The 19220-nt window shown below is 42.1% G+C and overlaps 1 protein-coding gene across 1 annotated transcript; it reads left to right on the top strand.

Moving 5' to 3' along the window:
- Positions 1 to 3574: 3574 nt before the first annotated feature.
- LOC141106684 (homeobox protein pv.1-like) lies at positions 3575 to 12154 on the top strand. The gene is made up of 3 exons (XM_073597623.1): positions 3575 to 3827; positions 5482 to 5756; positions 11870 to 12154. Exons 1-3 carry the CDS (start codon positions 3575 to 3577, stop codon positions 12152 to 12154), a joined length of 813 nt encoding a protein of 270 aa, XP_073453724.1.
- Positions 12155 to 19220: the final 7066 nt, after the last annotated feature.

The raw sequence follows: 19220 nt of genomic DNA, 5'->3' as shown, positions 1-19220 counted from the left end.
AGGCCATTTTTTGCGATTCAGCACTACGTCGCTTTAACTGACAATTGTGCAGTCGTGCGATGCTGCACCCAAACAAAATTGACGTCCTTTTTTCCCACAAATAGAGCTTTCTTTTGGGTGGTATTTGATCGCCCCTACGGTTTTTATTTTTTGCGCTATAAAAAAAAAAAGAGCGACAATTTTGAAAAAAACACAATATTTTGTAATTTTTGCTATAATAAATATCCCCATTTTTTTTTTTTTTTTAAAAAGCAAATTTTTTCTCAGTTTAGGCCGATATGTATTCTTCTACATATTTTTGGTAAAATAATTGCAATAAGCATATATTGATTGGTTTGCGCAAAAGGTATAGCGTCTACAAAATAGGGGATAGTTTTATAGCATTTTTATTATTATGTTTTTTTTTTACTAGTAATGGCGACGATCTGCGTTTTTTTTATCATGACTGCGACATTATTGCGGACACATTGGACAATTTTGACACATATTTGGGACCATTGGCATTTATACAGCGATCAGTGCTATAAAAATGCATTGATTACTGTAAAAAATGTCCCTGACAGTGAAGTGGTTAACACTAGGGGGTGATCAAGGGGTTAATTGTGTTCCCTGGGAGGTGATTCTAACTGAAGGGGGAGGGGATTGACCAGAGGAAGTGACAGATCACGGTTCCTAGTTAATAGGAAGCACATTTTATAAAGTTTGAGAGTTAAGTATTATATACAACTGAGATAAGCGTTGTGACACGACCTAGTTGCAATGTTACTTAAAGTCTTTATATAGCTGATCATTCTTAATTTTGGATAGAGTAAGATTTTATTTTTTATTTACCTGTCAGGTTTTATTTTGCCATCTATGTCCCATGTCCTGTCCCAAAGCCAAAAGAGGAAGTGAGAAGTAATCCCTGCAAATTAAAGGAACCTTGGAGCCTCCCAGGTCATGAGAACTAGTGTCCATTGGAATATTTCAATGCTATTATTTTTCTGGGGACAACTCAAAGTTTGGGATTTTCTTTTACTTTCACTTTCAATGTTAAAATCCTTCTCTACTGTATCCAAAACGGAAAAAAAAGTTTTGCCTTTAGTTATACTTTAAGTTAAAAAGTTGTAACGTTTTATAATCTTAAAGTATATGTAAACTGTGGAAATTACCCAAAAATGTTCAGCCTGTTGAATTATTTTTCCTTTGTATACAGTCACACTTGTCCAAATTAATTATATTGTATGACAATGGCAAAAAACGGTCTAGGCAGCCAACAAAATCATGGTCTAGACAGACAAAAAAAAAAAAACAACCCTGGTCTTGCCCTTTCAGTTTAAGCTGACCATACACCAGTGAGATTTTTTTCAAACACTTTCATTTTTATTTTCAGAACATTTGTTCAAATTGTAGGGACAAATCGACATTCATTTTTACCTGTAGCGAATAGAAAATTCTAAGGAGAAAGATCGAAAAATGTTCTCGAACAAACAAAATTTGAACTGTAATGTGTTTGGGAAAAATTGTGATGAAACCTGTTTAATATGTTTGGAATTCCATCTAAGGCAGGCCCTACATTATGCATTTTAATTTCTTTGTTCAACCAACCTCATTTCTACCATCCACACATTTGAGGTGGATGAGGGAATACCTCCCGCTGTGGAATTGTGTTCTGACAGCGGGGAGCCTTCCCCACCATCAGAATACAATGATCAATCTTGCTGGCTATATCCAGCTCCACTGATCGTTCGTGAAAAACCCGACAGGCTTGGTTGTACACAAGTCAATTGATAGATTGAACCAGCCTGCCCTGACATGGACCGAAATTCATCTGGTTCCTGCCGAGCCGGCTGAATTTCAATCCATGTATGGCTGGCTATAATAGCAGCTCTGGACAACATTTTAAGGGCTTTTAACCACTTCAGCCCCGGAAGGTTTTATCCCCGTAATGACCAGGCCTTTTTTTTGCGATTGCATGGTCGTGCAACGCTGTCCCCAAATAAAATTGATGTCCTTTTTCCCACAAATATTTGATCACCTCTGCGTTTTTTTTATTTTTTGTGCTATAAACAAAAAAGCCAGACAATTAAAAAAAAAAAAATCTATATTTTTTACTTTGTGCTATAATACATTTCCAAAAAAAATGTAAAGAATGGAATTTCTTCATCAGTTTAGGCCAATATGTATTCTTCTTCATATTTTTGATGATAAAAATTCCCAATAAGTGTATATTGATTGGTTTGCGCAAAAGTTATAGCGTCTACAAACTATGGGATAGATTTATGGACTTATATATTTTTTTTACTGGTAGTGGCGGCGATCAGCGACTTTTAGATTCGATATTGTGGCGTACAAATTTTTGGGGACCAGTGACACCAATACAGTGATCAGATGTTAAAATGGACCATTACTGTATAAATGACACTGACAGGGAAGGGGTTAACATCAGGGACGGTCAAAGGGTTACGTGTGTTCCCTATGAGTGATTATTAACTGTGTGGGGGATGGACTGACAGGAAGAACACAGAGATGCGTGTTCCTGCTTACAAGGTACAGAAGATCTCTGTGTACTTTCCTTTTAGAACGGGGATCTGTCTTGTTTACATCCCCGCTCTGCCTCTGTGGAGCGATCGCGGATGGCCAGCGGACATCGGGTCCGCCAAACCCACTGATTGGCTCCCGCTCTCTGCAGCAAGCATGCGGGCCTCTGGAGGCACGTGTGCGCTCACAGTATTTATTGCCCGAAATGACATACAGGTATGTTGTTTCGCTCAATAGAGCCGTCCTGCCACAGTATATATGCGGTGGGCGGTCTTTAAGTGTTTAAACTACATTAGTGGACTCAATGATGGCAATAAAGAATGTTCTGATGAAGGATTGTTCTACTCATGTTTGAACAGAAATCTAACCATGTATGGTCAGCTTTAACTGTGTTTTGGGAACATTACATTAGCTTCTCTTTTGGTTCCATGTTGATTATGTCTATCCTAACACTTATTGACAATTGTTTGCTTTTCTACTATATCCTCTGTCTTTACCAACAATTACAAATAAAAGGTAAATTGGTACAGTACATTAGACTCATCACATTGCTTGACTTTATAGAATATGCCAGGAAAACAGAACAGGGGTGATGAACTCATCTTCTGTCTTGTCTATGTATGGAAATTAGGACACAGGAATTATATTATTATTATTATTATTATTATTATTATACAGTATTTATATAGCGCCAACAGTTTACGTAGCGCTTTACAACTTGAGGGTAGACAGTACAAATACAATACAGTTTGATACAGTAGGAATCAGAGGACCCTTATATTACTGGAAACTAAACTTCCTTATAAATTCACCAGGTGACATTAGTAAGCCATCAGACTCACTGGAGCCATGTATGTTTACATGTGAGAACCTGGTATTGTTACGTTAATTAGTCCTCTCTGATAGCTATTATCCATGTTTTTTGTGCCTCCTTTGATGTCATTCACACTTGCATATGCAACAAGCTATAAAGCAGAAACTCAGCATGGACCAAGGGCTTAAGCACACACGGGACAAAACTGATAGGTCCAGCAAACACACAGTGGTCTTCAGCATGGTCAGACAAAGGTTTTCCATAGACTTTATCCTAACAGGGAGTAAAGAGGACACTTTGGCCGGGACAGATGACTCAAAACCACACAATTCTTGCGTGCCACAGCCACAGCCCCCATGTAAATTTACAGTAAGTTCCAACCAACCCAAAAGGAAAACGGAACATATGGAAACGTGTGGAGATTCTCAAACCTTTAAGAACATTTCTTCAGATCAGGGGACATGTCCAGAGCAAGTTGTATCTTCCACAACTGGTGAGTAGATTTATTACCTGTATTACAGGTTTTCAGATATATAAATTCTTTATCACATGCTTTTAATAGGCTTTACAGCACACTATAACTTAAATTTGAATAGCAGTGTAGCACGTTTCCATCATTTATCAGCATTAAAATATATTTTATGTTAAACTTTGTTGATGCAAGGGAAATGTTTGGTTAAGACTTTGTACTTACTAAACAGTTAATTTTAATGATTGGGAATATGCATGCCACATCTTAAAACTAATTGTCTTTAACACAAGATTTTTAATGTAAACCTAAATATTTTCTACTAAATTCATTTTACTGTAGAAGGAAAAACGTCATCAACTGGGTCCTTGCACACAGTACTGATGTATGAACGCTGAATCTTCCTGGCAGAAATTTCCCATGGGTAGTGTGTGCATTAACATACGCATATGGTTATACATGGGTAAAAATTCTTCTAGCTGCCAGAATGCCAAATATTCAAATGTTATAATCTACTATGCAAGGGTGAGGTGTGATTTGCATGTGTTTGCATGTACAATACTTACCAATGATGCTGAATTTTGTATTGTTTTACTGATCTAAATGGGGCTCTAGTTTATTGAAAGTTATATGTCTGTGTGTACAGGCCCTTTGAAAGCAATGGTCTGCATTTAGATCAGTAAAAAAATAAAATGCTCAATGCCTAAAAATGTGGTATGTTTTTAGACACCTGTGCGCAAGGACCCATTGACTATTTTTTTATCTAAATTAATGTGTATTTTTTATCTTTTCACCAGTATAAACTGCTTTACCATTTTTTTCTTACAAGCAAGAACAGAAAACATAATATTGGATATATAAAATACGTCATTTTGAGTCCATTGTGTTAATGTCACAATCAGTTACTATCTAAATGTACTTGCTTTGATTGGCAAAATGGGGGCACATTTTTAATTGAATGGTTTAGAATTCAGTAATATGCAGCAACCTACTCAAACCAAATTAATGATTTGCATTGACCGATATTGATTAATATATAGCCGGTTAGTTGTCTGGTTGTTTTTAGTCATGATTCAACATGATGAACATCAGTTGCTTTACACAGTGGATACTTAAAATAGAACTTTACCCAAAAGGGAAAGTTTGGCTCCCCTCCACCACCATATTTGGAATAATTTTTTTTTGGGTGGGGGAGCTGGTACCTGGTTTTGACAGGTACCCATTCTCATTCTGGTTGGATTGTTAAGATGGGTCCACTGTAAATTCTCCTCCCCCCTCCTGCCTGCAGCATTCTGGGAAACATAACAGGTCCCAGAAGCCTGCGGGACCATTCACAAAGTGCAGCGTGGCTCGTGCATTGCGCAGCGGGCAGCCGGCTGTGGAGCCACAAAGAGTCATAATCAGCTGCCCACAGTTAACAGGACGGCACTGGATCCTTGGACAGGTGAGTGTCTCTTTAATTAAAGTCAGCAGCTACAGTTGTTATAGCTGCTGATTTTAACCTTTTCCAGAACTGACTGAAGCTCCTCTTTAACCTTGATTTTAAGTCCCACAGAGGTCTAGAGTAGGGAGTGTTAGAGGTTTTTTTAGATTAGCCATCTAACTCCAGAGCAAAGAAATCACCCATTGTATAAACTATTTACATGGCAGTACTAAACTCTTATCATTGTTTATTTAGCTCTGCACCGGGATTGGGTAAGTTCTGATGAATTCACGCCCAACTGCTCAGAAGATGAGAGTGAACAGATTGGTTCTCATAGTCCAGAGAGAGGTCAGCCTGAAGATGATGATCATGGAGAAGCTAGCCTCAAGAGTGAGATGCAACGCAGGATGAGAACAGCATTCAACTCTCAGCAGATCTGCAAACTTGAGGAGATGTTCAAGAAACAGAGATACCTGGGAGCCTCCGAGAGAAAGAAATTAGCAAGTTGTCTACAGCTGTCTGAAATTCAGGTAACTGTCCTTGTCTCCTTGACCCAACACAAGTTGTGGATGTATAAGCGCAGTTGAAGAATATCACCTCTATTTCATCTTTCTGGCAAATTTTTGTAGACATGGTAGATAAACGTTATAGCCCTTTTCCTTGTACTGTACTTCTTTAAATGTATATGATGCCCAGTGGGAAATGTTTATGAGCAACGGTATAACAATAGCCATAGCAACTGCCTGAGGTAGGAGGGGGTCCCTATTAGAGAAAACTACGTTTTCAGTATAGAAGGGCTGAAGTCATACCGCAGGAAAATAGTCACAGATCCCTCTCTAAGTCTCTATGCAGTAAGGTTCTCCATAGACGGACCATGTAAGGGCAGGCTGAATGTACCAAGTTGATCGATCAATCAACTTAGGTACAACTAGCCTGCCGGATTTGCACGTGGTTGTTGCTAACGGCTGATATAGACATTAGCAATAATCACTGTCTTCCCCCATCAGGAGAATACAATGGCTCAACGAGAGGAATTCCCCTGTCAACACTGTCTGTGGTTGCAGGAAAGAAATTTGCTCTGTGTATGACCTGCTTAAAAAGCATTTGCTTATCTGTCTTAAGCCGGCAATAGATAAGTTATTTTTCTTTTGTGATCAGTCAGCCGGCTGGCAGATCAAAATGGCTTCCCCCATCTAACTCAAATCCCTCCCTGACAGCGGGACTCCTCTACTGCCAGAATACACTGATCAGCACTGCAGCCGATTGCCCAAAAAATTTTCAACAGTCCCGTTCGAGAGGAGTTGATCACTAGGTCAACTCCTCTCAAACATGAATGCATCAAATACATTTCAAGCAGAAGTTAGGAGGGCAATAAATCTACATTGCTAAAGCTGGCCATAGATGGATTGAAATTTGGCTAGTACCTGCTGAACCTGCCAAATTTCAATCAGTCTATGGCCAGCTTTAGAAATGTAGACTTATTGCCCTCTTAACTTCTGCTCCAGGCTGAAATTAGCCCTGTATGCCCAATACAGTTGGAAATCACAGAGCTTCTATTCAGCTAAAACTTTTTTGGACAGTTGAGGTTTGTAGATCTACAAAAAAAGAAATTTAAAACCATTTGCATTAGGGTTATAGTAAAATTGTGTTCAAAAGTATTAATAATTTTGTCATAATATAAAATATCATCATAGTAATTCTTAATATTGCTACTACTGTACAACTGTACAGTTTATCTACAGCACTGGTCCCTAGTTGTGTACTGACAATGCTGACAAGTCTCTTGCTGCCTGTTCTAGATTTAGGCTTACTTTATGTTAAAGCCCAACTCAGAGAAGCTTAACAATGATCTCTCGCAGTGGGCTGCATCCACACTGCAAGGGTTAATTGCTTATTTAGGTTTAGGGGGCATAGAAAAGAAGGTCAACTTACATGATCCTCTGCTTTCCCATGCTGCAGTAGTCAAGGTCCTGACGTCATCAAGACCAGAGCAGGGCGCAAAGCCGATGGACAGTCCACTGCTGGAGCGTGGGGAAGCACCATCTGCTGGAGAAGTGGAGAATCAGGTAAGTTAAAGTGCTTTTACTCTCCCCTAGACTAAACAAGCAGTTAGGTCCTGCAGTGCAGGTACACCCAAAATGCAAGGGAGGATTTTCAAATTTCTCAGAGTTGAGCTTTAAGCTCATTGACACATACTATATTGTCATATTTTACACTGCAAGCTGCTACGAAGAGAGGCCTCCATGAGGCCCCATTTTGCTATGGACCCCCCATGATTTGTAGTTCCACCCCTGTTTACAAGACTTTTTAGGTTTTTAGATTCAATTAACAAAGCACTCGGTGGGATGCTATGCTTATGAGAGCATTTCAAAATAAACCAGAAATGACTAGACCACTGTAGACATCACTATCTTAGTAAAAAGAATCCTAAAGTGTACCTTTCCCCTCTTTCATTAAATTTCACATAAGCACATCTCTGCATGCTGATGTTAAGATATCCAACACTGGTTTCTTTAATGAAAAGGTTTTTTTTTTGCTTTTACTTACTCTTTCTTTTGTTTGTCCACTTGTGGTCTCCCTGAAGGCAGTGGTGACATAAACCCCTGCCACACAGATGCCCCCCTTTCCTACTGCACATGTGCTAGCTAAAGTGCATGATCTCATGTGCCTCATCTCACGCATGTGCCCTGAGACATTACACTAATTTGTTGGTAAAAAGGCTTCTTTTCCACCAACAGATGATTGTATTGTCAGAGATGAGGTGTATGGCTTCATGCACTTCAGTTGTCAGTAGACCGGAGGGGCAAACATCGTCAATGGGCCAGCAAATGAGACAAGAAAGGAGAAGCTGCCTGTTAGTGACAATACATTTTCTAAGTCGTGGTGCAGTGGCATAGGCAGCACGGAAGCACCATACAAAAAGATAATTACAAAGAAAAAGGCACATGGACATATGTAAGTGTACTTGTTTCTGTACAATTTTTAACATATTACAGCCATTTTTAAAGAGCGGGGATTAGTGGACTGAATTTAAAAAAAACATGCTGGATGGAGGAAATTCCTCCCACTGAGACATTGTATTCTGACAGAGGGGCTTGGTGCTATCAGAATACTCTAATCAGTGACTGCAGCCACCATGCACGCATTAGTAAATTTGTAGCGTCACTCTTTTTGAATGGCACCCCAATTCGTGAATGCAGCTACACCACAATGTACAATATGAGGAATTTACTAAGGCCTGAGCAGCTGTGTAAGACCCCTTTCACACTGGAGGTGTTTTTCAGACGCTTTAGCGCTAAAAATAGTGCCTGTAAAGCGCCTGAAAAAAGCCTCAACTGCAATCCCAGTGTGAAAGCCCGAGTGCTTTCACACTGGGGCGCTGCGCTGACAGGACGTCACAAAAAGTCCTGCAAGCAGCTTCTTTGCAGCGCTGTAGGAGCGGTGAATACACCTTTCCTAAAGCGCCCCGCCCATTGAAATCAATGGGCAGCGCCGCCGAACTGCCAGCAAAGCACTGCCGCATCGGCGTTTTGTGGGTGGTTTTAACCCTTTCTCGGCCACTAGTAGGGGTTAAAACTGCCTGCTAGCGGCCAAATAGCGCCGCTAAAACAATAGTAAATCACCGCTAAAAATAGCAGCGCTTTACAGCTGACGTCCGGGCGCTTTCAGTGTGAAAGGGCTCTAAGGCAACCCAGGTTTTAGCTTTCATTTTCAGAGTTTAACTGAATAAGTTGAAGCTAGAAGCTGATTGGTTACTAAGCACAGCTGTCCGAGATTCTGGCTGCTCCAGTGTTAGTAAGTTTTCTCCAATGTGCGTTAGGACAGTGGTCCCCAATGTTTTTGGCACCAGGGACCAGCTGCGGGGAAGAAAATTGTGTCAAGGCCCGGAGGTTGGATGGGGGGGGCGCGCACAGGGGTATGCGATTGCTTGTGTGCAATTTGTCGGGGCAATTGCTGGTGTTGGGACTTCAATCATCCCGGCACCATGGTTGTTATGGTGTCAGGATGATTGCAGCACATTGTTTCTATTATTACATTGTAATATAAAATGAAACAGTTCAACTCACCATAATGCAGAATCAGTGGGAGCTCTGAGAGTGTCACTTGCCATGTCGCCTGCCACCAGATGAGTAATGTCGCCTGCCACATCATCTGCCATCAAATGAGGAATGTCACCTGCCCCCAGATGCAGATTGTCACTTGCCATGCTGCCTGCCACCAACTGAGGAATGTCACTTGCCAGGCTGCTTGCAACCAGATGCGGATTATCACTTGCCACACTGCCTGACACCAGATGAGGAATGTCTCTTGCCACGTTGCCTGCCACCAGATGAGGAATGTCACCTGCCATGCTATCGGTGACCAGATGCAGGATGTCACTTGCCACGCTATCGGCCACCAGATGTGGATTATCACTTGCAATGCTGCCTGCCACCAGATGTGGAATGTCACTTGCTATGTCGCCTGCCATCAGATGAGGAATGTCACCTGCCACGCTGCCTGCCACCAGATGAGGAATGTCACTTGCCAGGCTGCCTGCCACCAGATGAGGAATGTCACCTGCCCCACTGCCTGCCACCAGATGAGGAATGTCACCTGCCACCAGATGAGGAATGTCACCTGCCACGCTGCCTGCCACCAGATAAGGAATGTCACCTACCATGTTGCCTGACACCAGATGAGGAATGTCACTTGCCACGCTGCCTGCCACCAGATGAGGAATGTCACCTGCCACGCTGCCTGCCACCAGATGTGGATTATCACTTGCAATGCTGCCTGCCACCAGATGTGGAATGTCACTTGCTACGTCGCCTGCCATCAGATGAGGAATGTCACCTGCCACGCTGCCTGCCACCAGATGAGGAATGTCACTTGCCAGGCTGCCTGCCACCAGATGAGGAATGTCACCTGCCACGCTGCCTGCCACCAGATAAGGAATGTCACCTACCACGTTGCCTGACACCAGATGAGGAATGTCACTTGCCACGCTGCCTGCCACCAGATTAGGAATTTCACTTGCCACGCTGCCTGCCACCAGATGAGGAATGTCACCTACCACCTGATGAGGAATGTAATTTGCCACACTGCCTGCCACCAGAAGAGTGCTGTCTGCCACAGAGAGAGTGAGATGTGGGGCGGGTGGTGAGAGATGATGCTCCCTGGTCGCCTGCCACCAGATGCGGAATGTCACTTGCCATGTTGCCTGCCACCAGATGTGGAATGTCACTTGCCATGTTGCCTGCCACCACATGCAGATGGTCACTTGCCATGCTGCCTGCCACCAGATGTGGATTATCACTTGCCATGCTGCCTGCCACCAGATGCGGATTATCACTTGCCACGTCGTCTGCCACCAGATGAGGAATGTCACCTGCCATGCTACCTGCCACCAGATGAGGAATGTTACCTGCCACGCTGCCTGCCACCAGATGATGAATATCACTTACCAGGCTGCCTGCCACCAAATAAGGAATCTCATTTGTCACACTGCCTGCCACCAGGTGAGGAACGTCACATGCCAGATTACTTTCCACCAGATGAGGAATGTCACCTGCCACATTGCCTGCCACAAGATGAGGACTGTCACTTGCCACGCTGCCTGCCACCAGATGAGGAATGTCACAAGATGAGGAATGTCACCTGCCACGCTGCCTGCCACCTGATGAGGAATGCCGCCTGCCGCACACACGGCCCAGCTGCAGAGAGGCAGTGGCCCGTGGTTATAGACCCCTGTTTTAGGGTATGCTACTAAAAATGCAGCCATACCTAATTTTGATGGGCTAAGGTGTGCTAACAGTTTATTCATTTTGAATGGTCTGCATAATGCAGCATGCCACATTTATTTATTACAGGTACTTATATAGCACCATTAATTTGCTCAGCACTCTACATAAGAATTGTACATTCACATCAGTACCTGCTCTCAATGAACTTACAATCTAAGTTCCCTAAGTCACATTCATACATACACCTACTGGGACCAATTTACCTACCAGCATGCATACTCCAGGCAGGTTATACCATGGTTGGGATTCGAACCGACAAACCTAGTGCTGCTAGGCGGATGTGCTAATCATGTAGCCACTGTACTGCCCACATTGCACCTCAATGCACAAAAACACATTTACTGCATTGTGACTAGACCCTTATCCACTGGAAAACAGTCTGGTACCTCATTCAACTGAAATTCTTTATTTGGTTAAGAACCTTAAGACCATTTTCAGTAAAAAAAAAAAAAATCACATTCAAAGCAGCCTGATCCACTGCAGGTTAAAGTCCATTGTGTTTAGGCAGCCAATTTATTTAATGGGCTGCCCAAAGCACCACAAAAATCCTACATGGAGTATTTTTGGCAGGGCACCAGATGTTAGTGCATTGCCATATGTTGCACTTTCCTCTTCAACATTGTGGTGCTCGGTGGTGCAGGACAGGTAGGTACTTAATATTTTCATTGCAAGGATTCCTTTATATCAGTTTTTCCAAAATGGTTAAATAATTGCTTTAAAAGCATGTAGAGACCTAACTGAGAATAATATTTCTGAGGGCTGTTATTTATTAGCCTTGTCTTTTATTGGTAATATATGCCAGAAACAGGGTGATAGACTTCACAAGAAACTTATGTAAATATATTGTTTATATACAGGTGAAAACGTGGTTTCAGAACCGACGGATGAAACTGAAAAGGCAGATGCAAGACCACCAACATCGTATGACCGCCTCTTCTGTCTACTATCCCCTCTCAATGCCTTTTTATCACAGAACTCCAGTAAATAATTTACATTTTTACCAAAACCCAGCTTACCAAACTCCAGAATCATCGTACACCTACAATCCAAGATTTTTACCCACACCAATGCTTCCCCAACCTGTCATGAAAAATGGCAATTTTGAACAATATAATCCATATTACAACAATCGTTACATTTGATATATTGATCAAATGTCCTACAAAAGCCTTATGAACAAAATCATTGATATCATGGAATATACGTGTAAAGATGATGTAAGTTGTACAGTAATAATCTATTTTTGGATGTTCTGTTTTCAATGTGTCTGATTATCTATGTGCATATGTTAATATATGATTATGTTGTGTGTCCTTTTTCGGTCTACGTTATAAATAGTGTTATCTACCCTATTTATATCTTCCAATTTTTAAATGTTATCTTGTAGTGTTGTAGTTATGTTGTATGTTGTAGTGTTGTTGTTGCTATACTGAACTGATTAACAGTCAAGTGGAGCCTTAAAGTGGACTATTCATCCCAAATTGGATAAATCCTGTTTGTCTGTCATCCTAATCTGCGTTTCTGAAAAGCTATGTAAAAGTATTTAAAACGGCAATATTTATTTAATAAAGTGCTAAATTTGATCAGCTCCCCACTTACCAGGCTATTACTATAGGCACTGGTGTCTTCCCTCAGCCATCTGGGAAGGCTATGTCACGAGAGCCTGCAGGCAGATCATGGAAATGTAATAGTAAAATCTAATGAGAATTGCCAATCTAATGAGATTTTGATTGAAGATGCATTAAAATATATATGCATGTATATAAATGTACAGTTAAAATAATATGAGACTGTACTTGCATGAAGATGCACCTCTATGCATGTACAGTCTATCCTGTGAGATTGGCAAAATCTCTCTGCAGCCTTTAGAGACATAGGCTTCCCAGTTGGCTCTGGGAAGGCACTACCTTCATCATAAGGTTTCCACCTTTTCTTCAAGTCAAACCCGAACAGAACACTTTAGTGGCACATGGCAATTTTTTGTAGTATACACTATAGGATTGTAAAAGACCTAGGACAACTTTGGTGCTCAGGGGGGAGTCACAGTCCTGTCTGAATAACGTGTCAGGGTTTCAGGTGGACTGAAACCCAGACAAATAACTTAAAAACCAGACTGTCTGAGTGAATGCCGGACAGGCGGCAACCCTACGTGTCTCCCCCTCTTAATACAGGGGTCGGTGTCATCTCCTTCATAATACAGGGGACCCTCATTAGATCAGAGTCCCTTTATATCAGTGCTCCCCTTAGAGACCAAAAACTATTTTTTTTTAAATGCAGCCTCCCCCTATAATTATATTATTTCATATGTGAAAAAAATTATTGTGAATAATGGTGGGAACTCCCAAGGGTAATCCAAGTATTAACACACTATAATTGTATTCAAATATATTTATTGTGCAATCTTGATACATCTAATACTATATGAATAGTGGTGGAAACCCTCAAACCATTCCAAAATGTGTTGCACAAGTATCCAGCTTGTAAAGTCATTTTGAGTTAATATTAGCACAAGACATTTTGGAATGGAAGTTTCCATACTATTCATATAGTATTATGTGTATCAAGATTGCACAGTATATATCTTTAACTTTGACTGGAGTGTATTAACCACCTCGCGCCCCCTCTATAGCCGAAAGATGGCTACAGACAAGGCCTTAATTGCCGGGAGGGCATCCATGTACATCCTCCCGGAAACACGCTGTGATGGCCGTGTCCCTTGGAAACAGCCAATCACAGGAACTATTTAGATAGGTGTAGAGTAACAGTGGAAGCAGTGACCAGCTGTGTCAGTGCAGAGCTTGCTGCAACAAAGAGGAGACTGCCTGATCCCAGGGATTTGCATTGAGGACCTTGTGATTCTGTACAGCGGAGATTACTGGGCTGAATACCTCCTCCTGTCACTGCCAGGATCTTACACTATGAGAAGTTCTTTCTTTATATTTTGCTTGCCTGCAGATCTTGGTTCTGGAGCGCTGGAGTCACAATAGGAGACCAGTTACATCAGCGGGAGTATCCAGTGGACATCGTGGTGGGATAGATCCCCCCTAAGAGACCTAAAAGCACAGTAGACTCCTATTACCATAAGGTAGAGGAGTCCAACAATTCCGGCGAGTGCGGAACCATATAGCCCCACAAGATCTGGAAGTAAAGTCACCGTTGGAGCACGGAGCACAAGAGCACTTTTACAGACTTTGATTGCACAATTATCACATGTTACTTTATAATTGAACATACAAGTCACCATTTAATAATGCAGTTATTGTATTGGTTTCAGAAGTCACATATCCACAGGATTATTTTTTATTTATTATTAATATTAATATATTATTTATTAATTAAATGTATTAACATAGCACGGAATGGTTTTTAGCATTGTCATTTGTCCAGACACAGACACGGAGTAATTATACATAGGCAATTAACAATATCTAAGGTGTGGTGAGGCAAGCGCTGTTTAGCTATCTTATCACAGCGGCCATTTACCACGTGATCACCATGTCCCATGAGAGAAGATATCAAATGTAAACATAGGAGATCCTCTCTCATTGATGGCTCTCCCTCCTCACACAGAGACTGTGTGTGAGGAGGGAGAGCGATCTGTGAATAGTGAGTGAGTTCTTCAACTTGTTTCCTTGCCAATATAGTGCCCATCTGTGTCACAGTGTCATAAGTGCCATCAGTGTCACCGTATCATAAATTTTATCAGTGCCACAGTGTCATCAGTGCCACCGTGCTATCAGTGTCATAAGTGGCATTAGTGTCATCAGTGTCATCATGTTATCAGTGCCACAGTGTCATAAGTGTCACCGTGTCATCACTGTCACCATGCTACCAGTGTCACTGTGCCTCAGTGTCACACAGTGCCGCATATAAGTGCCATAGTGTCACAATGCCATCAGTGTCATACAGTTCTGCATATCAGTGACAAAATTACATGTTCACAAGACTCATTATGTCTCAAAGAATATACTGTACGTTGGTGTGTTTGCTTTCCAAAATGGGGTCATTTTGTGGGTGTTTTCATTGTCCTGGTGCTCCAATGCCTTCAAATGTGTTATAGGTGGTTGAGAAATTAGATGTGTAATTTATGCTCCTAGAACGCCTTAAGGTGCTACTTCAATGTTGGGCCTCTGTATGTGGTTAGGCTGTGTAAAAGTCTCACAGATGTGGTATCACCATACTCAGGAGGAGTAGCAGAATGAATTTTGGGGTGCGATTTTGGCAATGTACATGCTATGTTTTGGAAATATCTTGAAAAAGGACAACTTTGTGAAAAAAGTGCGTTTTCATTCCCCCCCCACATTTTCCAAAAACTTGTGGAAAAAAATGACAAGTTCAAAAGACTTCTTATGCCTCAAAGAATATACATTGGGGTGTTTGCTTTCCAAAATGGGGTAATTTTATGAGCGTTTCCATTGTCCTGGTGCTCCAGGGCCTTCTAAAGTGTAATAGGTAGTCAACCAGTTAGATATGTAATTTATGCTCCTAGAACACCTGAAGGAGCTACTTCAATGTTGGGCCCCTGTATGTGGCCAGGCCGTGTAAAAGTTAGAAATTGTTCTGGGCAGGAGGGGTGTTTAGGTGCCCAGTAGGCAAGCGGTTAATATTTGAATTACCCTTGGAGGTTTCCACCATCATTCACAATTATTTTACATATGAATTAATCTAATTATATTTTTCTATTTTTTTTGAAGTGTGGGAACACATATCAGTGCTACCCAGATAGCAAGGATAACTTGCCACAAATTTGTGGCAGTGTTGAATTGTAAGTCTGTTAACTTGCTGCACAAGTTGTACACTTGCAGAGAACTTGAAGCACAAGTTCTAGTTGACGCTTTTTTAAATTTGTAGCAAATTTGCGTGGCAAGTCTCCAGCAAGAGTAAAGTTGCAGTGGTGAGTCTACAGCAAGAGCTCTGTAAGTCTACAGCATGAGCCCGGCAATTCTCAGCAAAAGCACAGCAAGTCTATAGCAAGAGCCCCGCAAGTCTATGGCAAGAGCCTAGCAAGTCTATGGCAAAAGCTCTGCAAGTCTATAGCAAAAGTTATGAAAGTCTCAGTTTTATAGGGTCTATTAACCACTTGCCCACTGGGCACTTAAACCTCCTTCCTAACCAGACCAATTTTCAGCTTTCGGAGCTCTCACCATTTTGAATGACAATTACTCAGTCATGCAGCACTGTACCCATATGAAATGTTTGTCATTTTTTTCACATAGAGCTTTCTTTTGGTGGTATTTGATCACCTCTGGGTTTTTTATTTTTTTATTTTTTGCGCTATAAATGAAAAAAGACCGAAGATTTTGTAAAGAAATGCAATTTTTCTTAGTTTCTGTTATATTATTTTGCAAATTACTAATTTTTCTTCATAAATTTAAGCCAAAATTTATACTGCTACATGTCTTTGGTAAAAATAACCCTAATCAGTGTAAATGATTTGGTCTTTGTGAAAGTGAAAGAGTCTACAGATTATGGTACCAATCATTATAAATTGATCACACCTGATGTACTGATGGCCTCTCATTTCTTAAGACCTTAATAAGCCAGGACAGTACAAATACCCCCCAAATGACACCTTTTTAGAAAGTAGATAGTCCAAGGTATTTAGTATAAGACATGGTGAGTTTTTGAAGTTGTAATTTTTTCCCACAATTCTTTGCAAAATTAAGATTATTTTTTCTCTTTTTTTTTCTCAAAATCATATTAAAGGGGTAATTCCTCTCACACAGCATATCATACCACAAATTACACCCCAAAATACATTTTGCTACTCCTCCTGAGTATGGCAATACCACATGTGTGAGTCTTTTACACAGCCTGGCCACATACAGAGGCATTGTAGGATATTATAGGCATTTCTAGACTACCTCTTACACTTTTGAAGGCCCTGGAGCACCAGGACAATGGAAACACCCCAAAAATGACCCCATTATGTAAAGTAAACACCCCAACGTATAATCTATGAGGCATAATGAGTCTTTTGAACATGTCATTTTTTTCCACAAGTTTTTAGAAAATGCATTTTTTTCTGCACAAAGTTGTGCATTTATAGGATATTTCCAACACATAGCATGTATATATAAAAAATTACTAATGTGGCATGGATATGGCACAGATGATAACTGGTGTGGCACGGATAATCACTGATGTGCCATGGATGTGGCACGGATGAGCACTGATGTGGCATGGATGTGGCACGGATGATCACTGATGTGGCATGGATGTGTCATGAATAACCACTGATGCGACATGGATGTGGCACAGATGACCACTGATGTGGCACGGATGACCACTGATGTGGCATGGATGTGGCACAGATGACCATTGATGTGTCATGGATGATCACTGATGTGGCACGGATGATCACTGATGTGGCATGGATGTGGCACAGATGACCATTGATGTGGCACAGATGACCACTAATGTGGCATTAATGTGGCATGGATGATCACTGGTGTGGCATGAATGTGGCACGGATGAGCACTGATGTGGCATGGATGTGGCATGGATGGGGAGGGATGACCCATGAATGGGGATGGATGAGCCATGGATGGAGCATGGGTGAGCCACGGATGACCACTGATGCGGCATAGATGTGGCACGGATGACCACTGATGTGGCATGGATGGGGCACAGATGACCAAGGATGCAGCATGGATGATTACTGATGTGGCATTGATGCGGCACGGATGATCACTGATGTGGCACAGATGAGCATGAATGAGTCATGGATGGGGATGGGTGGGAAAGATGAGCCATGTATATAGATGGATGAGCCAGGGATGAGCCATGGATGAAGCACGGATGGAGCATGGATGGATGAGCCATGGATGGAGCATGCCTGGATGGATGAGCCATGGATGGAGCATGGATGAGCACCGATGGATGGATGAGCCATTGATGGATGGATGAGCCATGGATGGAGCATGGACGGATGGATGAGCCATGGATGGAGCATGCATTGAGCATGGATGGAGCATGGATGGATGGATGAGCCATGGATGGAGCACGGATGGATGGATGAGCCATGGATAGGGCATGGATGGATGGATGAGCCATGGATAGAGCACGCATTGAGCATGGATGAGCCATGGATGGAGCATGGATGAGCCATGGATGGAGCATGCATGGAGCATGGATGAATGGATGAGCATGAATGAGCCATGGATGGGGATGGATGAGCCATGGATGAGCCATGAATGGGGATGGATGAGCCATGAATGTAGATGGATGAGCCATGGATGGAGCACGGATGAGCCATGGATGGAGCACAGATGAGCCATGGATGGAGCAAGGATGGATGAGCCATGAATGGAGCGGGGAGGAGCCATGGATGGATGAGCCATGGATGGAGCACGCATGGAGTATGTATGGAGCATGGATGGATGGATGAGCCATGGCTGGGCACAGATAAGTGCTGTGATCCAGCCCACATCGCTGCTGCCCTGGCTCCCCCCCTCTCCTCACACGCTGTACCGATCGGCGTGAGGAGAGGGGAGGAGCCGAACTGGACAAGCTCCGGTTTGTTTAAAAGTGATCAGGCCGTCATTGGATGGCGTGATCACTTGGTAAAGGGCCTCTGTCATTGGCCCTTTATCCTGATCCGTAACACGAAGGGGGTCTGGGAGACATGACGGTCATGGAGATTCCTGGGTGCGCGATTCTGGGAGGATGTCATGGTACGCCCTCCCAGAGTCATCCATCCACGCTGTAGCTGCCATTCGGCTATGGCCCGGTCGGCAAGTGGTTAAGTAAAAAGTGAAGTGAGGTGAATTGTCAGGAGAATTGCAAAATCTAAGCCAAAGTGGCTGAAGTAGAAAAAAAATCTCCTATTCAAATATTTCTAGTTCAGCTTTTTTGGCCTATATTTGACCATTTCAATGAAATTTTACCGAATTCACACAGTAGTGCATTCAGACAAAACTGATCTAAATAAAAACATTTATTAAAATTGTAGCACCCTTTAGTGTCCTAGAAGTGTAAATAGGTTTCTTTCTGCAGTGTAGGTAAATTCAGGCTTGGCAGGCAGCCAAGCCTGTGCTTTGAATCTTGGTCAGGGTGAATAACTTAGGGAGGCTGGGATGACTCAGCAGGCAGCATCTCTGATACCTCCCCCTACTTCTGGAACTTTTGAGAAACTTCCAGAAAAATGGGAGGAAGGTTAGGAGAAGCTGCTTAGAGTTTTCATGAAGGCCTTGACCAAACCCCAGC

This window comes from Aquarana catesbeiana, linkage group LG08 (genome assembly GCF_042186555.1).
Source record: "Aquarana catesbeiana isolate 2022-GZ linkage group LG08, ASM4218655v1, whole genome shotgun sequence".
Lineage (NCBI taxonomy): Eukaryota > Metazoa > Chordata > Amphibia > Anura > Ranidae > Aquarana > Aquarana catesbeiana.
Note: the sequence above shows the minus strand (reverse complement) of the source record. Positions and strands in the feature narration are given on the sequence as shown.